Source organism: Leptinotarsa decemlineata, unplaced genomic scaffold (genome assembly GCF_025532065.1).
Source record: "Leptinotarsa decemlineata unplaced genomic scaffold, Ldec_3_MD MMD2_tig00002159_RagTag_RagTag, whole genome shotgun sequence".
Lineage (NCBI taxonomy): Eukaryota > Metazoa > Arthropoda > Insecta > Coleoptera > Chrysomelidae > Leptinotarsa > Leptinotarsa decemlineata.
Window position 1 is genome coordinate 5,394,275 of NW_027412574.1, and position 19,643 is coordinate 5,413,917.

Below are 19,643 nucleotides of genomic sequence, written 5' to 3' on the forward strand. Positions count from 1 at the left end.
TACATGTAATCCGATTACAAAATACTCTTTAAAATCCTACCTTTGATAATGAAGCATTGGTACCATCATAGATAGTCTGTACCTTTGGAAAATTGAAGATATGAAAACCTTTGAAAGTTATGAGGTTGAACCAAATTTGACAATTATGATCGCTGTTTCTTACAGGCAAGTTCATTTATCATTCAATAAGCATTGTACAACAAAGATAAAAACGCATTTCAATAATAATAATCTGTTTTATTTTCTAATAAACAAGCTCAGATAACCTTATGTTAATTAACAGATAATAACGGTAACTCAAGACGATGCACAATACATCAGGTAATCATAATAAATTCAATTTATGCCAAGAACTTCGTCCATATGGCGAACTAAGTTCATCGACAAAATAATAAGTACAACTATATCTTTTTGTACAAAAACATATATACTGTTACTCAAAATAAATATAAAAAATTGTATATAATTTTAAAATTTACACATGAAAAGATTAATAGTCTCAAAAAAGGAACGACAATTTGTACACATAATTGGTTGCACTGGTAACTTACGTACAAAATTGGCAGTCATTTACATACAATGTGGTTCAATTATATGGACACGGTCAAATATTATCTGCAGATGTGCTAGACTGACGAAATATACGAACATTGATATTATTTGATGGTTTAGGAAACAAAAATGCAAGAAAAAATAAACAAAAAGACTATGTTTATCGTTAAAATAAAATTATTGGGATATACACAAATATATATGAACATATCAAGTCTTTCAAGGAAATTTCAATTTCAATCATATTTCAAAATAATGTTGAATGAAAATATTCACCTTTTTACAAATTTAGGCATTTGGTGTTTTAATGATTCAAGGAAATTTTGGAGGATTTCTATAATCAGAACAGCCATTTTAACAGAATAGTTCAAGTAGAGTCTACTTGAACTATTCGTTTCATTCGTTTTTCCTCTTTCTTCCTGAAGATATTCATCTCACCCTCACCCGGAGCTATGATGTTCGAGGAGGGCAACGTCAGGCGAAATTCATAGATAAGCTAAGGTCTTCAGTGTTTTTGAATAAGATCCTTATGTAGTCGTGGAAGCGAGTTTATTTTTGCGGAAAGTTCATCAGCTGTTCGAGTAGCTGCCTCAAAAACCTAGTTTTTAATGTTCTCGTATCATGCAGAGAAGGGCATCCCCACTGTTGGTGTTTTTACAGTCTCCAGACAGAACCCTTCTATTGTCCGAGGAAATATGATAATGGAAGGGTTGATGTCAATCATATTTGTAGCAGTAATTCTGTTCTATTTGTCCTGATACTTGTCAAAGAGAGATTTCTCTACTGTCGATACTTCTTGGAATTGGCGATGTTCCACTCTAAAGTGTGCCTCTCCAACACCCTGATGGTGCTTCCATCTACGAACTGCATATCTTCTCCGTGTTATCTTGTCTCACGATGGACTTTGGAATATTCATCTATCCTACAAGGATGAAAATCCTTCTTTACTAAGGCAAGTAGAAGCTGAGCTGAAAGTGAATTCCATGCTAGTGGATCCAATTAATGAGATTTGAAAATGCCAAAGGCACATGACGGTGGCTGTTTTAGAATCACAGAAATACAAGCATACTCCAAAGTTTTTATTTGAAATGAAGTTTCAAGCACACCTCAGATTCGCGTTCAGCACCATCATATACTACCAGTCATATGAACTCCATTAAATTATTGTTTTATTTGCTCTTTTCTGACACCCAGTGGCATTGAGTTTCTTTTCGAAATATTTCAAATTAGACTAAAAAAATGAACAAATTATGATAAAAAAAAATTATAAATTAACGCTTTGAAAAAAAAAACCTTGGTCCAGAATAGCTTGTGGAAAATATTCGTTCTGAATTATATCCGTGAATGATGATAAGTTCGATAGAAAAAGTATTTGATTACATGGTTGAAATACTAAGCAGAAGTCAAAAGATGTCTTAAATATTATGTCGTTCGATTTACGAACTTTGCGTAACAAATTTCACGAATATTTTTTCAAAGTTTGTATAAAAATTCCTTGAACTGAGCCAGGGGTACACGTTGATAGTTGCCATGTAACTGGATTCAGTAGTGTCCATATAATTTCACAGAACTTTCATTATAGATACATTTATTTCGTATATATTATCTATTGTAAATATATTTTTCATTGGAGTAACCAAAGTGACACTATATATTCAAGTTAACTTTTGCGATAATCTATTAAGCTCACGGAAATTTGTTATATGACAGAGAAAGCTACCTATGATATGGTAGAATGTATGTATCTATTAGCAGAAATATGTTTCGGCAGTACGGGATTTGTGAATAGTTCATTCCAGACAAATTCACTTTCAGTCAGAGGGTATGATTATGAAATTTGATTTGTCAATCGACTTCACTGTAAATTTAAAGTGAATAACGAAAACAAGGGTATATCCGTTGATTTTTACTTTTGAATAATCGTCATATAGAGCAAAGAATCTGAATTGATTGATCGATTTATTTTATTTTAAAAATTAGTTCCTACGGAGATTCTAAGTAGTTTTTACCACGCAAATAAAAATAGATAAATTGATTTTTACAAATTGCTATGAACAAAAGGTACATTATACCCCTTGAAAATAGGATTTCAGTTGAAAAGTTTTAAGAAATTCGTTGCCAAGTAATAATTCAATGCGGTATTCATAACTGGGTAAGTAGATTAGAAAACATTAATGGAAAATCATTATAAATACTTCGTCACACATATTAGATATAACCTTTATATTAAGATATCCAACTTGGAATATATTTGAAAGGCAAAGTGAAGGAATATTTGACAAATCAGAGAAATAATAAAAAAGGCAGTTCGTAAGATAAATACTAAAAAATCAAATCTCTTGTGGCAGTGTTGGTTTGATTCACTTTCTGGCAGTGTAGTAGTGTTGTTTCTCTTAATAGTTCATTAAACAATTTTCCATGCATCATTTCTCACATATACCAAGAAAAATATCCATGAGTCTTATACATGTGATGTAATGAGTCTACAACTAGTGAAAATAGTGAACTTTGTGACGGACAGTATGTAAAACGAATATATAATGCCACTTTTTACCGCAACTAGAAGGCAACTTACTCAGACTTATGTAGCGGTATTCCCGTACACAATTTTCGTGCTCTTTACATGATCTCAGGGTTTATTCAATTACAGACCAAAATTTTGAGGAGAGAGCTCTTAGATTGGAGAAATATTTTTGATAAACCTACCAAAGCAAGCAATATAATGATGACAAGGATGATGGAGTTCATGACAAAATAATATAGTATTTTTAAAGTTTACATTCGTATTGTTTTCAATACTGAGCTAATAACTGAGATAGGGTTTTACGATAATGATGTATAAACTTATCGTTTGAGTTAAAAAAAACGTATATTGTTCGAGACGGGAGATATTTTTGGTAAAATGAACGTCTCAAATAAGTGAAGTTTTATTTAGCTCGTCAAATTAATATCAGATTTTATGAATCCACGTTTTTAATATGTAAATTACACAAATAAAGTTTAAATATTGTTTTGAATTGGAAATCTGATCAAATCTACATATTTGTGATCATATGCATAGTGTTATCAGTGAGATCAATATTATACTGATTATTTCCTTCCAACCGATAGATTGATGGAAAATTAATGGAAAATAGGGCCACTAAAACGGAATTTTGAGTGGTGAAACGCTTCTTAATAACAGCGATAAAACTGACAGCCATCAAATTTATATCTAGGTGTAATTATTCTTGAATCATTAGTGACTCTCGGGGCCTAGTTATACATCATTCTCTCAATTCCAATCACTGTCACTGAAATCAATGGAATCAAATATAACTGTGACTCAATATTAAAACTTTGTTTAAATGCTTCTACAGATATTTACAAATTTGATTTGTTACTGTAATTATGACAGTAACTAGACCCAAACTCTACTAAGACAACTCAGACGAATATGTAAATCAAATAAAACTCACCAATACAATGAACAGACACAAAAAACCAAAATGAAAAATGAAAATGATTTTCAGAAATCTCTAGATCACAATCGAAACTTATTCTGACAGTGAGACATTTTCAATTCGAATGGTAACGTTATTCTGAATTTGAATGAAACCGAAAAGAATAGAATACAATAGAATTTGTTCATAAATTCAAACGTTGTTTAGTCAAACAAATGTTGTTTACTGAGATTTTTTGTTATTCATATAATACAATTTATTTAATGTGAGAATTAATATGTTGTTTTCACATCGATGCATTTAACTGATAATATTTCAGGAAATAATCATTACGAATTACACTCGACTTAAAAATTCTTTCAGATAAGTGTCCATTTTTTCAAACCCAAACGTTTGTTATTTCTGAGCAATACCAATCGAGCAACCATCATGATGTTTGCTTCCATGGTATTGCTAAAAAACAAAGTTATTTCGTTGAAGAATAGAAATTCATCAATTAAATTTCGAGGTCTTGTGAAATTACTATTGATAATATTTTTAGGCATAGAGATCTTTCAACCAAGGAAGAATTTAATGAACTATGCGTCTGATATATAAAATTGAATAATTTATATTTTTATTATTTCTTTGGTAGTCTTTCTTTATCAACTGCTTTCCAAGCAACATTGCTTTCGAAAAATCGAAAATTAAAACGCATTAATAAAGAGGAAGAAACTAGAGTCGTGTTAGGAGAATCCATTGGATATTGTCAGTAATCCAAAAGTAGAATGTTCCCGTGTTAGGAATCACACGTTAAAAGGTAAGACCTCATTAATCCTTAGCTCGCACACGTTTCGACTTCTGAGGGTTGTCGTTCGTAGGGGTGCGACAGCTGGTTAACGAAAAAACAGATTTTAAACACAAGATTTTAAACACAAGATTTTTTTTAATTGAAGCTTCTCTATTGATATGAAATATATCAAAATAACATTTTTTGAATTTAAATAAACGACTTTCCAATAAACATAGTTCAACAATAGAACTCAGTAAGTTAATTGGTTGGGAACGTCATGCATTTAGAACCGAGAGAGAGATAGAGAGAGAAAAGAGAGTTTGAGTAAAAGAGTTTAACAAAAGAACAACAATAACTAGAGCAATAAGAAATGAAAAGGAAAGAGAAAAACAAGAAAGAAGGCAACAAGAAGTCGACTTTCCAATAAACATAGTTCAACAATAGAACTCAATAAGTTAATTGGTTGGAAACGTCAAGCATTTAGAAGATAGAGAGAGATTGAGAGAGAGAAAAGAGAGTTTGAGTAAAAGAGTTTAACAAAAGAACAATAACTAGAGCAATAAGAAATGAAAAGGAAAGAGAAAAACAAGAAAGAAGGCAACAAGAAGTCGACTTTCCAATAAACATAGTTCAACAATAGAACTCAATAAGTTAATTGGTTGGAAACGTCAAGCATTTAGAAGATAGAGAGAGATTGAGAGAGAGAAAAGAGAGTTTGAGTAAAAGAGTTTAACAAAAGAACAATAACTAGAGCAATAAGAAATGAAAAGGAAAGAGAAAAACAAGAAAGAAGGCAACAAGAAGTCGACTTTCCAATAAACATAGTTCAACAATAGAACTCAATAAGTTAATTGGTTGGGAACGTCATGCATTTAGAAGAGAGAGAGAGAAAAGAGAGTTTGAGTAAAAGAGTTTAACAAAAGAACAATAACTGGAGCAATAAGAAATGAAAAGGAAAGAGAAAAACAAGAAAGAAGGCAAAAAGACGAACGGGAAGAAGAAAAATGAAAAACGAAATAAGACCACTAGATGTTGTCAAACAACTAGGACAACAGTAAATGAAAAACAAGATACTACAGCTGCAAGACCATCATGATTTAATAATAGACTCCGATATCGACAATCATGTTCCGACTACAATTTCAGGCAGTAGACAAAGCCCTAGTAGAAAGAAGAAAAGATTACTGCATTATTTCTATATTTCCGGAACAGTTACTGGAAATCGTACAGAACATTCTGGACAGCAACCGAAACTAATATCGAACGATTGTGAAAATCTAGAAAATGCGCTGTGAACAACAATAGTTGAAGCAAGTATATCAGAACCAACTCAGGAGTCGATAATAACAGTATGAGACCATAATATGGAGCAGATATCGAAGGAGTAATCAGTTTAACCTATCTTATAGATCCTTACGCTAATAAGCGTTATTACAACTGCAGAAACTGGGGGACATATAAATGAATTGCTGAAAAAAGACCAAAAGCTGAAAGTATCTGAAGAAGCGATTTTCCAAACTCGGAGGAAAAGCAAGATGCTTACAGATCAGATCATAGTGGCCCATGGAGAAGAAACGATCGCGACTCGAGGATAGACAACACCCAGGAAATAAATACGTTGCCATACTTGAGAGAAGCCATATACCTAACACCTACGAGGAGTTAATTTCAACATTTTCAGTCTGTTGTAAATATAGGGACAAGTCAGTATCACAGGAGTTCAAGTTGAAGGATATCGTAAGTAAAAACAAGAAATGGGAAAGTATTGAAGGTGAAATGAGGAGAAGAAAAATGAGAGTATCAATCAGTAAAAACATTCTCTTTTCAAAACTGTGACAGTTACATCATACACGTGTCAGTAGTGACAATTTTGGACATTTCTTCTTTGAACGATTAAAAAAACCATTGATTTGATGTTATATACAAAAATATCATTCTGCATGCACATTTAAAAGTTTTAACTTGCTTTTCAATATAACTTGTCCTATTAAATGAAAGGTTTCATGATATGAGGGATGCTCAAAAGTAATGGTACTAGTGAACCTGTGAAATACTGCGTACCATTTCGTAGCCTCTTTTTTAATCATCCATTGCAACATAAAATTGTTTGCTAGACTGGGGAAAGTAGTATAAGTTATTCGAGAATAGTATACACAGTTTTGCTAACGAGCAGAGCAAATAACGCCCTTCAACGTCTTACACTGATATTGAAAAGAACACAACTGTAGTTATCGTTCGCGTAGAAGAGATACTTACCTTTAGCAAGCTTGCCGCATGTCTGATAATTATTCGGTCATGCAAAGGATGTCTTGCAGTTTGTTGGTGGAATTGGTCAACACAGAGAAAATGCATTGTTGAAAATCGGTTTTGATTGCGATGCAACATTTTGTAAAGGAAAACAGATGAAAACAAATACTCAAATATGAATAACACGTCATCAGTTTACTACCAATGCCTACATTGCATCTGTTCCCCATAAATAGTACGATTCAAATTTCTGAATTTTTGGCGGAAATTCATGACCAATTACAAGGCCAATAAAGCTGATGAGTCGCGCATCAAATAACTTGAAAAAGACGATGCAAAAGTTGAATTTTTACAGAGGGGCAAAAAGCATACAGATTCAGAAGACACTTTACACATTTTTTTTTTGTCTGAAGATGAAGAAGTAGACAACCGAAAAGTTTTTTCCCAGGATTGATTTAATATTTTTATTTGTGTAAGACTCAAAAAATTAAACAATACATTCATTTGTGAAATGTTTAGCAACTGCTATTTTCCTATGGGCTTCTGAATTCAGATTCAACAGAGTACAGTAATTCATGACCAATTATTAGGCCACTAAAGCTGCGGAATCGTGATTCAAAGAACTTAAAACAGACAGTACGAAAGTCGTCGAATATAAAGACAAAAAACATAAAGATATGGAATATTGAATAAATATTTGTGTGGAGTATTTCATCATTACTTTTTGAAAATCCCTCGTAAGTTAGTGTGAGGTTCAAGAAATAGAAAAAGTATATTTATTTGAGATCAAACCATGGTAAATACCTATCGGAAAACAACTACTTCCCCGCAAATAGTATATTTATTTGCGAATTGGTTAGCATCTCCTATTAACGAAGAGTTTCCGGATTGAATTATCTTCACTTTACCCTTCAGATTCAACAGAGTTCCGTAATTCACGACCAACTGATAGGTCATTGAAGCTGCGGAATCGTGATTCGAAGAACTTAAGACAGTGTGAAAGTTGAAATGGAATATAAGGGCGAAAAGCATGAAGATTCGGTAGATTGTATAACTATTTATAATTGTATAGAGTATTTTATCATTACTTTTTGAACAGCCCTCGTAAGTCAGTGTGAGGTTCAAGAAACAAAAATAGTATGGTTAACGTCTCATATTTTCAATGAGTTTCCGAATTGAATTATTATCACTTTCATATTTTCAATGAGTTTCCGAATTGAATTATTATCACTTTATCATTCTGATTCAACAAAACTGTGATAAGAAGTTTGTACACCTCTCCAAAAAATAATGGTCAGTAACATCCAGCCGGTCCAAACTCAGTGAATGCTTCGAAGATTCCGGCCTGAGTTCTTCGAACTCAAAAATCCTTCGAATTTTGCTGATTTGCATCTGTCAGTCTGTCATTCTCTGAGCATAAACTACTTTCTTTTTCCGAATAATTATCATCAATATCAGTACACTTGAATTAATTTATCGAACGCTCACCCAGTATATTTTTGACGAATATCTTAATTGGTAACAGATAGTTTTTTTCCATAAATGTAACCACTCTCTATTTTATGTATACATTCATTTATTTACATTCGCTAAAATCTTCTACGCACATCTCTCTTCTGAAGAATGACACCTTACGTTTCTTCACTGCCGCTTTCGATGTGGTACTACCTCTGAAGAGCGGAGTTCAGAAGAAAAGGAACATAGAACATTTTACTCTCAAGAAGAAGAGTCGCTGCAGATTGAATCTGAAACAGAAAAAAAAATCAGAAGCAGAAATACCAAACCACTGAAGAAAGACTTCCTAGAAACGTCGAATCATCTGCAGAATTCAGTGAAATTCCACAAAATAGTAATAATGGTAAGAAATATCTATGATATCTCCTCTTACGAAGACGACTTTAATAAAATTGAGAAAAGACTCGTTTATCACTGATATTCGTGGATTATTAATTATGTTTTCGTAAGACAAGATGTCATACCTTTTTTTTTCTCAGACTTGCCCTATTAATGAATCGATATCAGTCGACTATTAGTGATACTCTGGTAAGTGTCTTTTAGGTCAAACTTTTTTCTCCGCTTCCGAAAAATATGAACGATTCGAAATAGCGCATAGATAATTTTTGAAAACATTCAAGTGCCGCTTGCAAAAATTGCAAAAGATAAAAACAATTAACTAAAAAAAAATGGGGTTACTTTTTTTGCAAATATCACAAAAACTATTCGACAGTTTTCAAATTCGAAAAAAGATTCAGAAAGTAGAGGATATCTACAAAAACAAGGAACTATAGGACCAAGATTTATAATTTTCCCACAGGGTTGAAAACTTATTAAATATCAAAATTAAGAAGTGAAAAGATTTTGACACCTACTGGATGAATAAATGAACAATAATCCGCGGCCAAAAAAAATATTTATCGTGATTTTCCAGTTAATTATGCATTAATTCCCACATTTTTCTACTTAAACATTAACATTGCAAGTAGGCTAATTTTGAAAGGTCTCAGAATTGATTCCCGTTGAAAAAATAAAAAAAAAATAAATAGGTTGAAAATTGAAAAGCTTCATTATTCATTGAAAAATAATTTTTTTATATTACCATCCATCGGTTTTTTATGATCAGGAGCTATATGAAAATGGTTTTTAAAAATTTTTATCAGCTATTGTTTCATAAATTGTTATGAACAAATGCGTTGTTTACAAGATAATTTAAAAAATTATTTTGGAACTATAATCCTTGATGCAAATTATGATTAAATAAATTGTTTAAAAAATTATTACCTAAAAACGGATTTGTTATTGAACAATTTTTTCTACCACTTGTAATTAATATTCAGGAACCATTTTTCAAAATCATAATTTATATTGCTCTTCGATAAACAAAATATTGTTTTCATTTGAATTTCCATTGTTTATTTGATAAACAATTTGTTATGAACAATTAAAATTTTTCTAGATATCATTTTTCACTTTCTACACAATGTAACGAAAACAACAATGTATTATTTCTTGAGAAAAAAAATGTATTCATATATTATATCTACTTAAAAAAAAATTGTTCTTGTTTTCACTTGGTTTTTTATGTTTGAACTTATTATAACTTATAAACTAAATCAGATACGATGGAAAAACTCAGGACTCATTTATTTTTTAGTACAGCACAAATTTGCCCCAAAATTCAAACCCTTACCCGATTATTCATTCCATTCAGAGAATTTGTTTACAAAAAGGCATTTTTATGGTAAAACATCCTATTCTAAGACTCAGATAACTTTTTATCTGATGTATATTTATCAATAATTAGGGCTTATCAATTTTACATTAAATCTATCATTTTATGAATTATGAGTAAAAATAAGAATAAATAAGAAAATTTTTCCTTAAGTTTATTTATGGGCCTAGAAATTGTGTTTATTTTGATTGAGTTTTTTTATTAGGAATTGTTTACATTTATTGAAAGTTTTTTTAAATTCCATTTCAGATTACTATTTTTTCTGATAACAGGACAATTAGCTCCTGGTAACCTGTTGAAATTAATCCACTGTAATTGCATTAAAAACTGTTCCAACAGATATGGATGTCGAAAAGCCGGACTCCTACATTCGTCTCTTTGTAAACATTGTAAATGAGATATTTGTGAAAATGGCAAAAAGGTTACAATAATTGAAGATGACGAATTCAACGATAGGAATGAAGACGATACTGCTAGAGCTGAGTATATACTGTTTGCTACAGAGCTTGTGGAAGCTTCGCTGGGGGGCGGAGAAAATCTATAAAAAACTTAATTCAAATAATCAATTTCTAGTTCATTTCCAGTTTGTAAGATACTTAGGCTAATGAAGTTGAAGAACAATTTTCTTGTTAACTTATATTTATCCATAATTTATAAAATTGATAAGCTGAAATTATTGACGAATATACGTCGGATAAAAAGTCATAAAAATTGAAAAAATAAAAACAAATGCTATAAATGAAATGAATAATTAGGTAAGAGTTCGAATTTTGGCCTAAAAGTGTTCTTCAATTAACAAAAAATATTCAAGTCCTGAGTTTTTTCATTGTATCTCAATTATTTTATATGTTATAATGCGTTTAAACATAAAAAAACCAGGTGAGAATGATGGGAGTGAAGGATAACTGAATTTTCAAAATATGATTTTTTTTTCTCAATACATGGTTGCTTTTGTTACATTATGTAGAAAGAGATAAAATATATAGAAAAAATATAATTTTTATAACAATCTGTTTATTGAACAAACAAAGAAACATTCAAATGAATTTTTATTCAGTTATCAAAGAACAAGATGAATTATGATTAAAAAAATCGTTAATTGACAAATCAGTTTTCAAACAATGACATTTTTTTTTCAAGAAACGATTTTTTTTAAAATCATAATTTGCATCAAAGATTATGTTTCAAAAAAAATTAATAACCTCATAAACAACGTATTTGTTCATAACTATTTTTGGAACAATAGAAAATAAAAAGTCATTTTCATGAAGCTTCTGATCGATATCAACATGAAAAAAAATCTTAATGATTAACGAAGATTTTTAATTTTGAACCTAGGTAAATTGTTAATGAATCGAAAAATAACCGAAAATTGCGTCAGTAGCAGCCGTCACAGGTCAACAGAAGAGGTCCGATTCTGCTCCACGACATCGCCCATCCCCACGTTTCACAAATCACCCGTCCGAAAATTGAACGAATTGAGCATCGAAGTTCTGCCTGCAGTTTGAAGAATACTCATAAAAACGGACAAAACTTTTGGAAGGACGTATTATAAATGGAGGCTGCATACGATTTTACATAGAAATTTGCACAAATCCAATATAGCGTACATACAGCGTGTAAAAGCTAAATGGATTAAATTAATTATTTGGGTTACTGTACATATTAAAAAAAATCCCGAAACACGTCAAATGTAGATTATAATTTGACATTCTTCAACGTAAAAATGCCACCCCTACCTTCAACTCCCTTCGAATGACAGGTACAACCCCCAATTTTTCAAGTGAGAAGTATATGTTTGTGATATATCGTTTAAAAAGTCTCTTCATTCTCTATTCAAAAATGATATCGTTTATTGCAACAATTAAGATAAAATAAATTAAAATCATGTGGTTACCGAAATTCGATAAAATACACTCAAAAACTAAAATGTAATGCAAAACGAAATGAAATGTAGAATACGATGTCTTGGCAATATCCTAATCTCAAATAAAACTGACCTAATCGCAAGCGCTATTCTTCTTTTATGTTATTCAAATCTGAAGGTTTAGTTTTGTACACATTGCTCTTTACATGTCCCCGCAAAAAGAAATCTAATGATGAAAGATCAGGTGATCGCGTTGGCCATTCAATCGATTCTTGCCTCCCTATCCACCAATTGGGAAATGCTGTATCGAGGTATTGCTGGACATTAACTTGGTAATGTGGTGGTGCTCTATCCTGCTGAAACCATATCGTATTCACTGGATAAGGATATAAATTTGCTGAACTTGGAATGATATCATTTTCAAGTAGTGCCAAATAATCATCGCCATTCATGTTGCCCTCAATGAAAAAAGGACCAATGATATAGTTTCCTACAATTCCTGCACAAACATTAACTTTTGAGGGTGTTCTCTCATCTAGTGAAGATTTTCCGTTGACCGGTAGCGGCAATTTTGCCGATTAGCATGACCGTTAAGAGACAAAGTACACTCATCAGAAAATATAACGTCTTCAAATTGGATGCTATTGTTATCCAACATATCCATTATTTGCTCACAAAAATAAGTTCTATCAAAATCATCTTCCATGAGCTCCTGAGTAGGTATCATTTTATAGGAATGCATTTTATTTTCTTTTAATATATTTACTATTGATGTATGTCTAACATTGAATGTAGTGGATGCCTCTCTACTCGATGTATGTGGGTTTTCCTCAAACATCACATCTAATTTGAGTTCATCACTCATTGCATTGGCAGCTTTTATTTCTGCCCCACATGACCAAGCACGCGAAACTGCTTCTTTATTTTGCTTATTGTTCATTGAGGTGAATTAGGAAATTTCTCACTAAATTGGCGAGCTACTTCCTGTTGTGTTTGGGTTTTATCTCCGTAACCAAACGTAAAATTGTTATTTTATGGATTTCCGTTAATCTAACTATTTGTCTGACTTGAAATTAACGAATTTTAAACTTAAGTTAAAATACTGACAACTAATGTTGTAACATACAAAACAAGTTGACAAGGTGTTTTTAACTCACGTTACTACGAAAATGATTTGCAGTATTTTAAAGGATACCATGTAAAAAGAACATTGCTATGGTCTTTGCTTACTTTCTTATTATCAATACCTCAACATGAAATAAGTTTTGAGTATATTGCAATAAATTTTGAGTGTATTTTATCGAATTTCGGTAACCACATGATTTTTATTTATTTTATTTTAATTTTTGCAATAAACTTGAAACATTTTTGAACAGAGAATGAAGATGCCTTTCAAACGATATATCACAAGCCTATATTTCCCATTTAAAAAATTGGTGGTTGCACCTGTCGTTCGACGAGGATTGAAGGTAGGGGTTACGTATTTACGTATTACGTAACGTAACGTATTACGTAACGTACTACGTATTTACGTTGAAGTATGTCAAATTATAATTTAAATTTGACGTGTTTCGGAATTTTGTTAAAATATGTACCGTAACCGACATAATGAATTGCTTCCATTTGGCTTTTACGCACTGTATATTGACAAATCAAAATACAAATTAAACCTGCATTTATACAATACAAGATCAAATAAAATAAAGACTTATGAATGGGTCTCAGTTTAATACTGAATAAAATTGTTAGAATAATGACTGTCACATTTTTAAATAATTACACTATAAATGAAGTCATTGAATCATAGGAGGAAGAAATGAATGTAACTAACTCACCTCTGGTAATTTAACTATTAAGTCTTGGAATCTTGTGGGCTGATGGGGATACATATGTTGTGTATATATACGGAGGCAAGTCATATATCTCTCATGAATTATTTCCATTTCACTGGGTCCCGAACTACTGGAAGGTCTGGCTGTAAAATTTAAAAATTATATCATCAACAACCGGAACGGAATCAGTTTGTACCAGAAAAAAAATTTCATTTCAGCATTTAAAACTCTATAGGAAATATTCCATGGAACACATGTATTGAGAAAATTCTTGGGCCACAGATACAGACCGAAAACTTGAAACTTACTATGTTTTTATACCACTTTCATTTGTAACTAACGATATTGCAGTTGTGTCCCAATACAAGTACATTTTCAAACAAATACAATAAACTTGTATTCGTTCGAATATAAATTGATAAATAAGTTTATTCTCTTTTTCGATCTGCAATTGAAAATGGACTGTCATGCAAATGTGTACAGGTGAAAAGCTTATAAATCATAATGCAGTTTTTGCAGAATAGACAGAAACTTACAAAACACTTTTTAAAAAAACTTGAACTCTAAATTTTAGGTCAAAAACAATAAACAGTTTTATAGTTATTCCAGAAAGAGATCACATGAATATGAGACTTGGTTTACGCTTTAGGCGTTACTTTGAGAGTACAGAAGTTAAACTGTTTTGACGAACATACCAATATCTTTTTTGTGGTAGGTCACGAAGTATATATTACATCTACTAAATGTCAATTTTTGTGAAGTAAATCGACCGTAGTTTCCATAGACCTTCTTTGGGTATTTTCCCCTTCCAAAATCTGAGAAAAAATACTGAAATTGTAATGGAAAACCTTATACAGGTGTGGAAAAGGTAAACTTTTTAGTCCACTCTAATACGTTACTACAGACTTTAGCCTCCGAAACGTTGAGATATGTATCTGTATAATTTTTCTGCTATTTTTTATAGGTAAAATTACTGGAGTGTTATTGATGAAATGAACATTTTCTTTGTGAAAAATACTTTGAATTAACGAAGTTATTTATCGGAATAACTAAAAAGTTTGTATATATGAATGGACTGAGCCGTAGTTTCCTCGGTAGAAAATGAGGAAGCTTCCGAGTTTTTGGTTTTCTATTACCCAATCATGATACAAAAAAATGTGGGAATATTCCAAAAAAAGGAAGGAAGAAATCAATTTCAAAAATTAACTGTATACAAAGATGTGTAGATCATGCAGAGAAGTAACTTTCAGACACAAACTGGAAGAAAATGTCCTATCAAAACAGCTGTTTTCATATAAACATTGAATGAACGCTGAATATTACGAAAAACACTTCTCTCTATTCCATTTGAATTTCAAACATTCGTAATGGAATCGAATCAGATATCATTCACAGGATTCCTACACAATATAATTGATGAAAGATGTAAAATTTCACTTACATAGAACATTTTCATCTTCTTTGCTAGACATTCGATGTTTCGCCGTATGACACTTGCCTCGGCTTTTCAGTAGCAAACACGGATAACATAAGGAAAAACACTCAATTCGTTAATAAAATTACGACTTTTCATCACGGAATGGGTTAAATCCAACCATGATATCAATAATGTAGATATTCACAAATATAAAATGTTTTATTGGACGTAGATATTAATCACGAATAAAAAAACTGATAATTCAAAACGGATCATGAAAAAAAACTGATGTTGAAAAACATCCCAACAAGTCATTCATCAACAAACAAATATTGATCTTGTTAATTCATTTCAAAAAAACGGTATTACAGATGTCGACTTCTCAAGTCTAAATCTTCGTCATTTTCTTGAAGGATTTCGTTAGTATACAGAAAATATAATAAGCCTAAAGTTACACTGATAATTATTAAGTAGGATAAGACAATATTTACATTTGAATACAGTTGAAAATAAAAAAGCTGCAATCAAAACAATAATCAAAAGAAAAAAAACACTTAAAAAAATTGAATGATCTTGTTGATAAATTTGATTTTTGACCAACAAAAGTTTTAAACTATGGAATGTTTATGCACATGGAAAGTATTAAAATTGTTTTTGAATATTACAGAGTTTTAGTTTGAATGGAGTCATGTGCTATGGCTAAGCTTTTGCTAGGACTCAAACAACTTCGATTTTTTTCGGGATTATTTAAAACATGGAAAGATCGATTTGACATTAACATTTCATATGAGAATATGAGATAACATAGGCTCTTTGTCAAAACTGATAAAATATACATTTTTGATGAAAATATTTAATACTCCATATTAATATTATTCACCATTCCCCGCTCCCCGGAAATAACTGTTGACAAAAGATGCCTTTGATTTCATCATCCAACAGATTTGAATATTCCCAATTCCTTTGCGATTAAAATTTCCATCCATAAAATTATTCAATAATTTTGTTACTTTTCGCCATTTCGTTCATAAATATTGGCGTTTTGGCGAATTCGCCAAATAATAAACAAGTTAAAATTTTGGCGAATGGTATTACCAGGTCTAGTAAAATAGCTGAAATGAAATGTTGAAATTTAACTTCATAAATCGAACTATTATTCTAAAATTCCTTGCATGAGGGGCGATGTGGAAAGGTTTCTTGAACAAATAAATAATGAAAATCAGTATCAATTCATTTACACCTTGTATTGAGGACATTTTTTGAAACAATTTTGACATCAGGTCAGTTATAATAATAAAAACAAAATGGTATTGACATATTAGTTTTTCTTGTATTTACAGCTAGTTGATAAAAATGACATATTGGTAACAACAAGCAAATTGGCTATGTGTCTGTTTGTTTTTCGGTTATATTTCAAGATTTCATCTATAACTGCATTAGACAACTCGAATTAACTCGGTTAAGAAAAATATATGAAGACTGACAAAATTATAGATGATGTACTGCGCTCAATTGAATGATTATTGTTGTTTCTCTCGTTGACCAAGATATTTTATGAACATTATTATTTTGGTGTGTTCTAAATAGGGTTATCAAAGCTGTGCCAAAATGTCTGGAAAACCCCAAGACCTGTAGATTCTTCACTTACAGTGGATCTGCTTTTCCAGTATTTCTCACTCAGCTACTTCCACCCCCAAGTTAGGGTAACAATAACACGAAAATTAAAATGACGTAACCTGTTTTCTGAAATTTTTCTGAAAATCTTCTTTCAAATAAATAATTGATAGAAGTATAACTTATACATCATCGATTTTGGTCATACCTTTCGTTCAATCATTGTTATCCAACACCTGAACTGAAAAGTCCCGGGCTTAAGAGACTCCATTCATCAACGTAATTTCCACCAAGAGCTACACAATCATTCCAATGCCGCTTTAACATTTCAATACCACTTTTGTAGACTGATTTACCTTTTGCCCCAAAATGAGATAAGTTTCAGCAATAACCTCTTCAATCGAGCGGAATTTCTTACCCGTGAGCATTTTTTTGAGGTCTGCGAACAGCCAGTAGTCGCTAGCGAATATGGTATATACTAGAGCATTTCGAAGCCCCTTTCATACAACTTTGCCATAGTTATCATTGATTTATGAAACTGTGCAGTAGCACTTTCTTTTTCTTAAAATGGGGTCATTTTTCCGCAATTTCAGCCTTCAAACGCTCCAATAACGCTATATTATATTCACTGTTGATGGTGTTTTCCTTCAAAAGATAGTCGATTAATATTACATCACGCACATCCCATCCTTTCCAGTTGATTGTTGTGCTTTCGGGCGATTTGGACGAGGTTCGCAAGTTGCTATTCACTCAGATGACAATTGTTTTGATTCCGGAGTGAAGTGATGGTTCCATGTCCATTCATGGTCACATATCGGCGCAAAATGGCCAAAAACTGCTCCGATTCATCTTGATTTTGGTCAACAGTGAGCCCGCGCGGCATCCATTTTGAACAGAGCTTTCTCATAGTCAAATGCTCTTGCAATATGAAGCCAACACATTTTTTTTGATATTTTTACAATGTCAGTTAACTCATGCAACTTTACTTTTCGATCATTCAAAACAATTTTGTGTTTTTCTAATGTTTTCTGGTGTTACTGCTTCAGTTAGACGTACACAGTGTTCTGCATCATTGGGGTCTCTACGACCACGTTTGAAGTCAGCAAACCAACGTTTAATTGTTGTTTCTGATAATGCGGAGTTCTTATAACACTTTTGAAACCATTGCTTCGCTTGAACGGTATTCTTTCTCATCAGGTTAAAACACGAAATTGTTTTTGATCCATTGTTTTGAAAATAACAAAAGTAGTTTTACTCTTAGCTCAATAACTCACAAACTTATGAGTGGAATATTTCAACAGGCTTCTTTTGAAGGCTAGATTAGGTTAGGTCCAAAGTGAGTGACCCTTCACCGCAACCCGCAAGGGTTCATTGTGGCTCACACCTATTCACACTCGACCAAATAAACCCAGCTTCTTAACGAAGCCGATTAGTTTATAATAATAATATTCTTTATTGCCATGAAATCAACTGAGGACATAGCACGTCAAGGGTATAAAACAATGTATTAAAATGTATGTACAGTGAAAAAGATTACAATACAATTCATTGACTAAATAAAGTAAATACAGGCACGAATAAATACATCTACTAAAAACTATTGTAGTTTGAAAATTTATGAGACAACTACATGAAGACCCATCACCAGCAGTTAAAAGTGTAATAATTTTTTTCTTTCAGATACTCTATCGTTAGGAGTCTGAATTTTCTCAGGTACTGAGTATTTTTTATTTCAGTTGGGAGTGACTGATATCACAACACAACAAAAAATATTTTTTGAATGTTTCCTACACTAAATTAGTCAATTTCTACTAATTTTGGGGTGAAACCCTAATTGCATTCCTAGGAGTATAGCAATGACTTTCAGATCACCACAGATGTGCCACTTGTGTTGTTCATATTTGATTGATTGGAGAAGTGTTTTCATATTTATATACGTTTCCTTCATGTGAACTGCATGACCTATAGAAATAGAGGGTAGCTGATTTCCATTATGCAGAAGTACAGCTTTTAAGCTTAGTTTTGAAGAGTCTATAAACAGTCTCCATTCAGATGGAGTGTGATCCAAATTCAAGCAGTCCATCAAACCATTAACATCAGAACAAACTACGAGGTTTTCTTTTTTCTCAAAAAAAGGAAGCAAATCTTTTTGACGCTGTTTGTACTGAGATATTTTCACATCATGTTTTATAAGATTCCATTGTTGTAGTCTTGACCCTAACAGCTCAGCCTTTTCCTTAGACAAGCGAAGATCTCTTATAAGGTCACTCAACTCTGCTTGACTAATTCTGTGCGGATCACTAGACCTATCGCTTACCTCAAAATCAGGGTCATAGGATGTAGAAGGATGGGTTGCTCCTTCTAAACAGTCTTCATCACCTTCCTCTAAAATTTCATAGTTTTGGTGTGAAGAAGGGACTGGCAAATTGTCTGAGTGTGGTACAGACCGAAGAGCAGATGGGAGATTAGGGTATTTAACCGTTCCTCTTTTCTTCATAGATAAACCTTGCTTAATGGGAGGAGTTAAGCAGAAATAACAGTCGTCTGTATGATTGGTAGGCTCACGCCAAACCATAGGTACTGCAAAAGCCATTGCCCGGTTTTTATTTTTCAGCCACTCTCGCAATATGACGGAACAAGAATTACAACATATATGAGGAGCCCATGATT

General features: G+C 31.9%; 1 protein-coding gene across 5 annotated transcripts in view; it reads right to left on the reverse strand.

Annotated features, from left to right (window-relative positions):
* Positions 1 to 216: 216 nt before the first annotated feature.
* Positions 217 to 19,643, reverse strand: part of Hr4 (nuclear hormone receptor 4) — a 236,092-nt gene continuing 216,665 nt past the window's right edge. For all 5 annotated transcript variants that reach the window (XM_074177114.1, XM_074177112.1, XM_074177115.1 and 2 more), the window contains 2 exons: positions 13,946 to 14,085; positions 217 to 8,759 (listed from right to left, as the gene is read on the reverse strand). In XM_074177114.1, the coding sequence (XP_074033215.1) occupies positions 8,679 to 8,759; positions 13,946 to 14,085 (221 nt within the window). In that variant the 3' untranslated portion in view covers positions 217 to 8,678. The remainder of the gene's footprint in view (positions 8,760 to 13,945; positions 14,086 to 19,643) is intronic.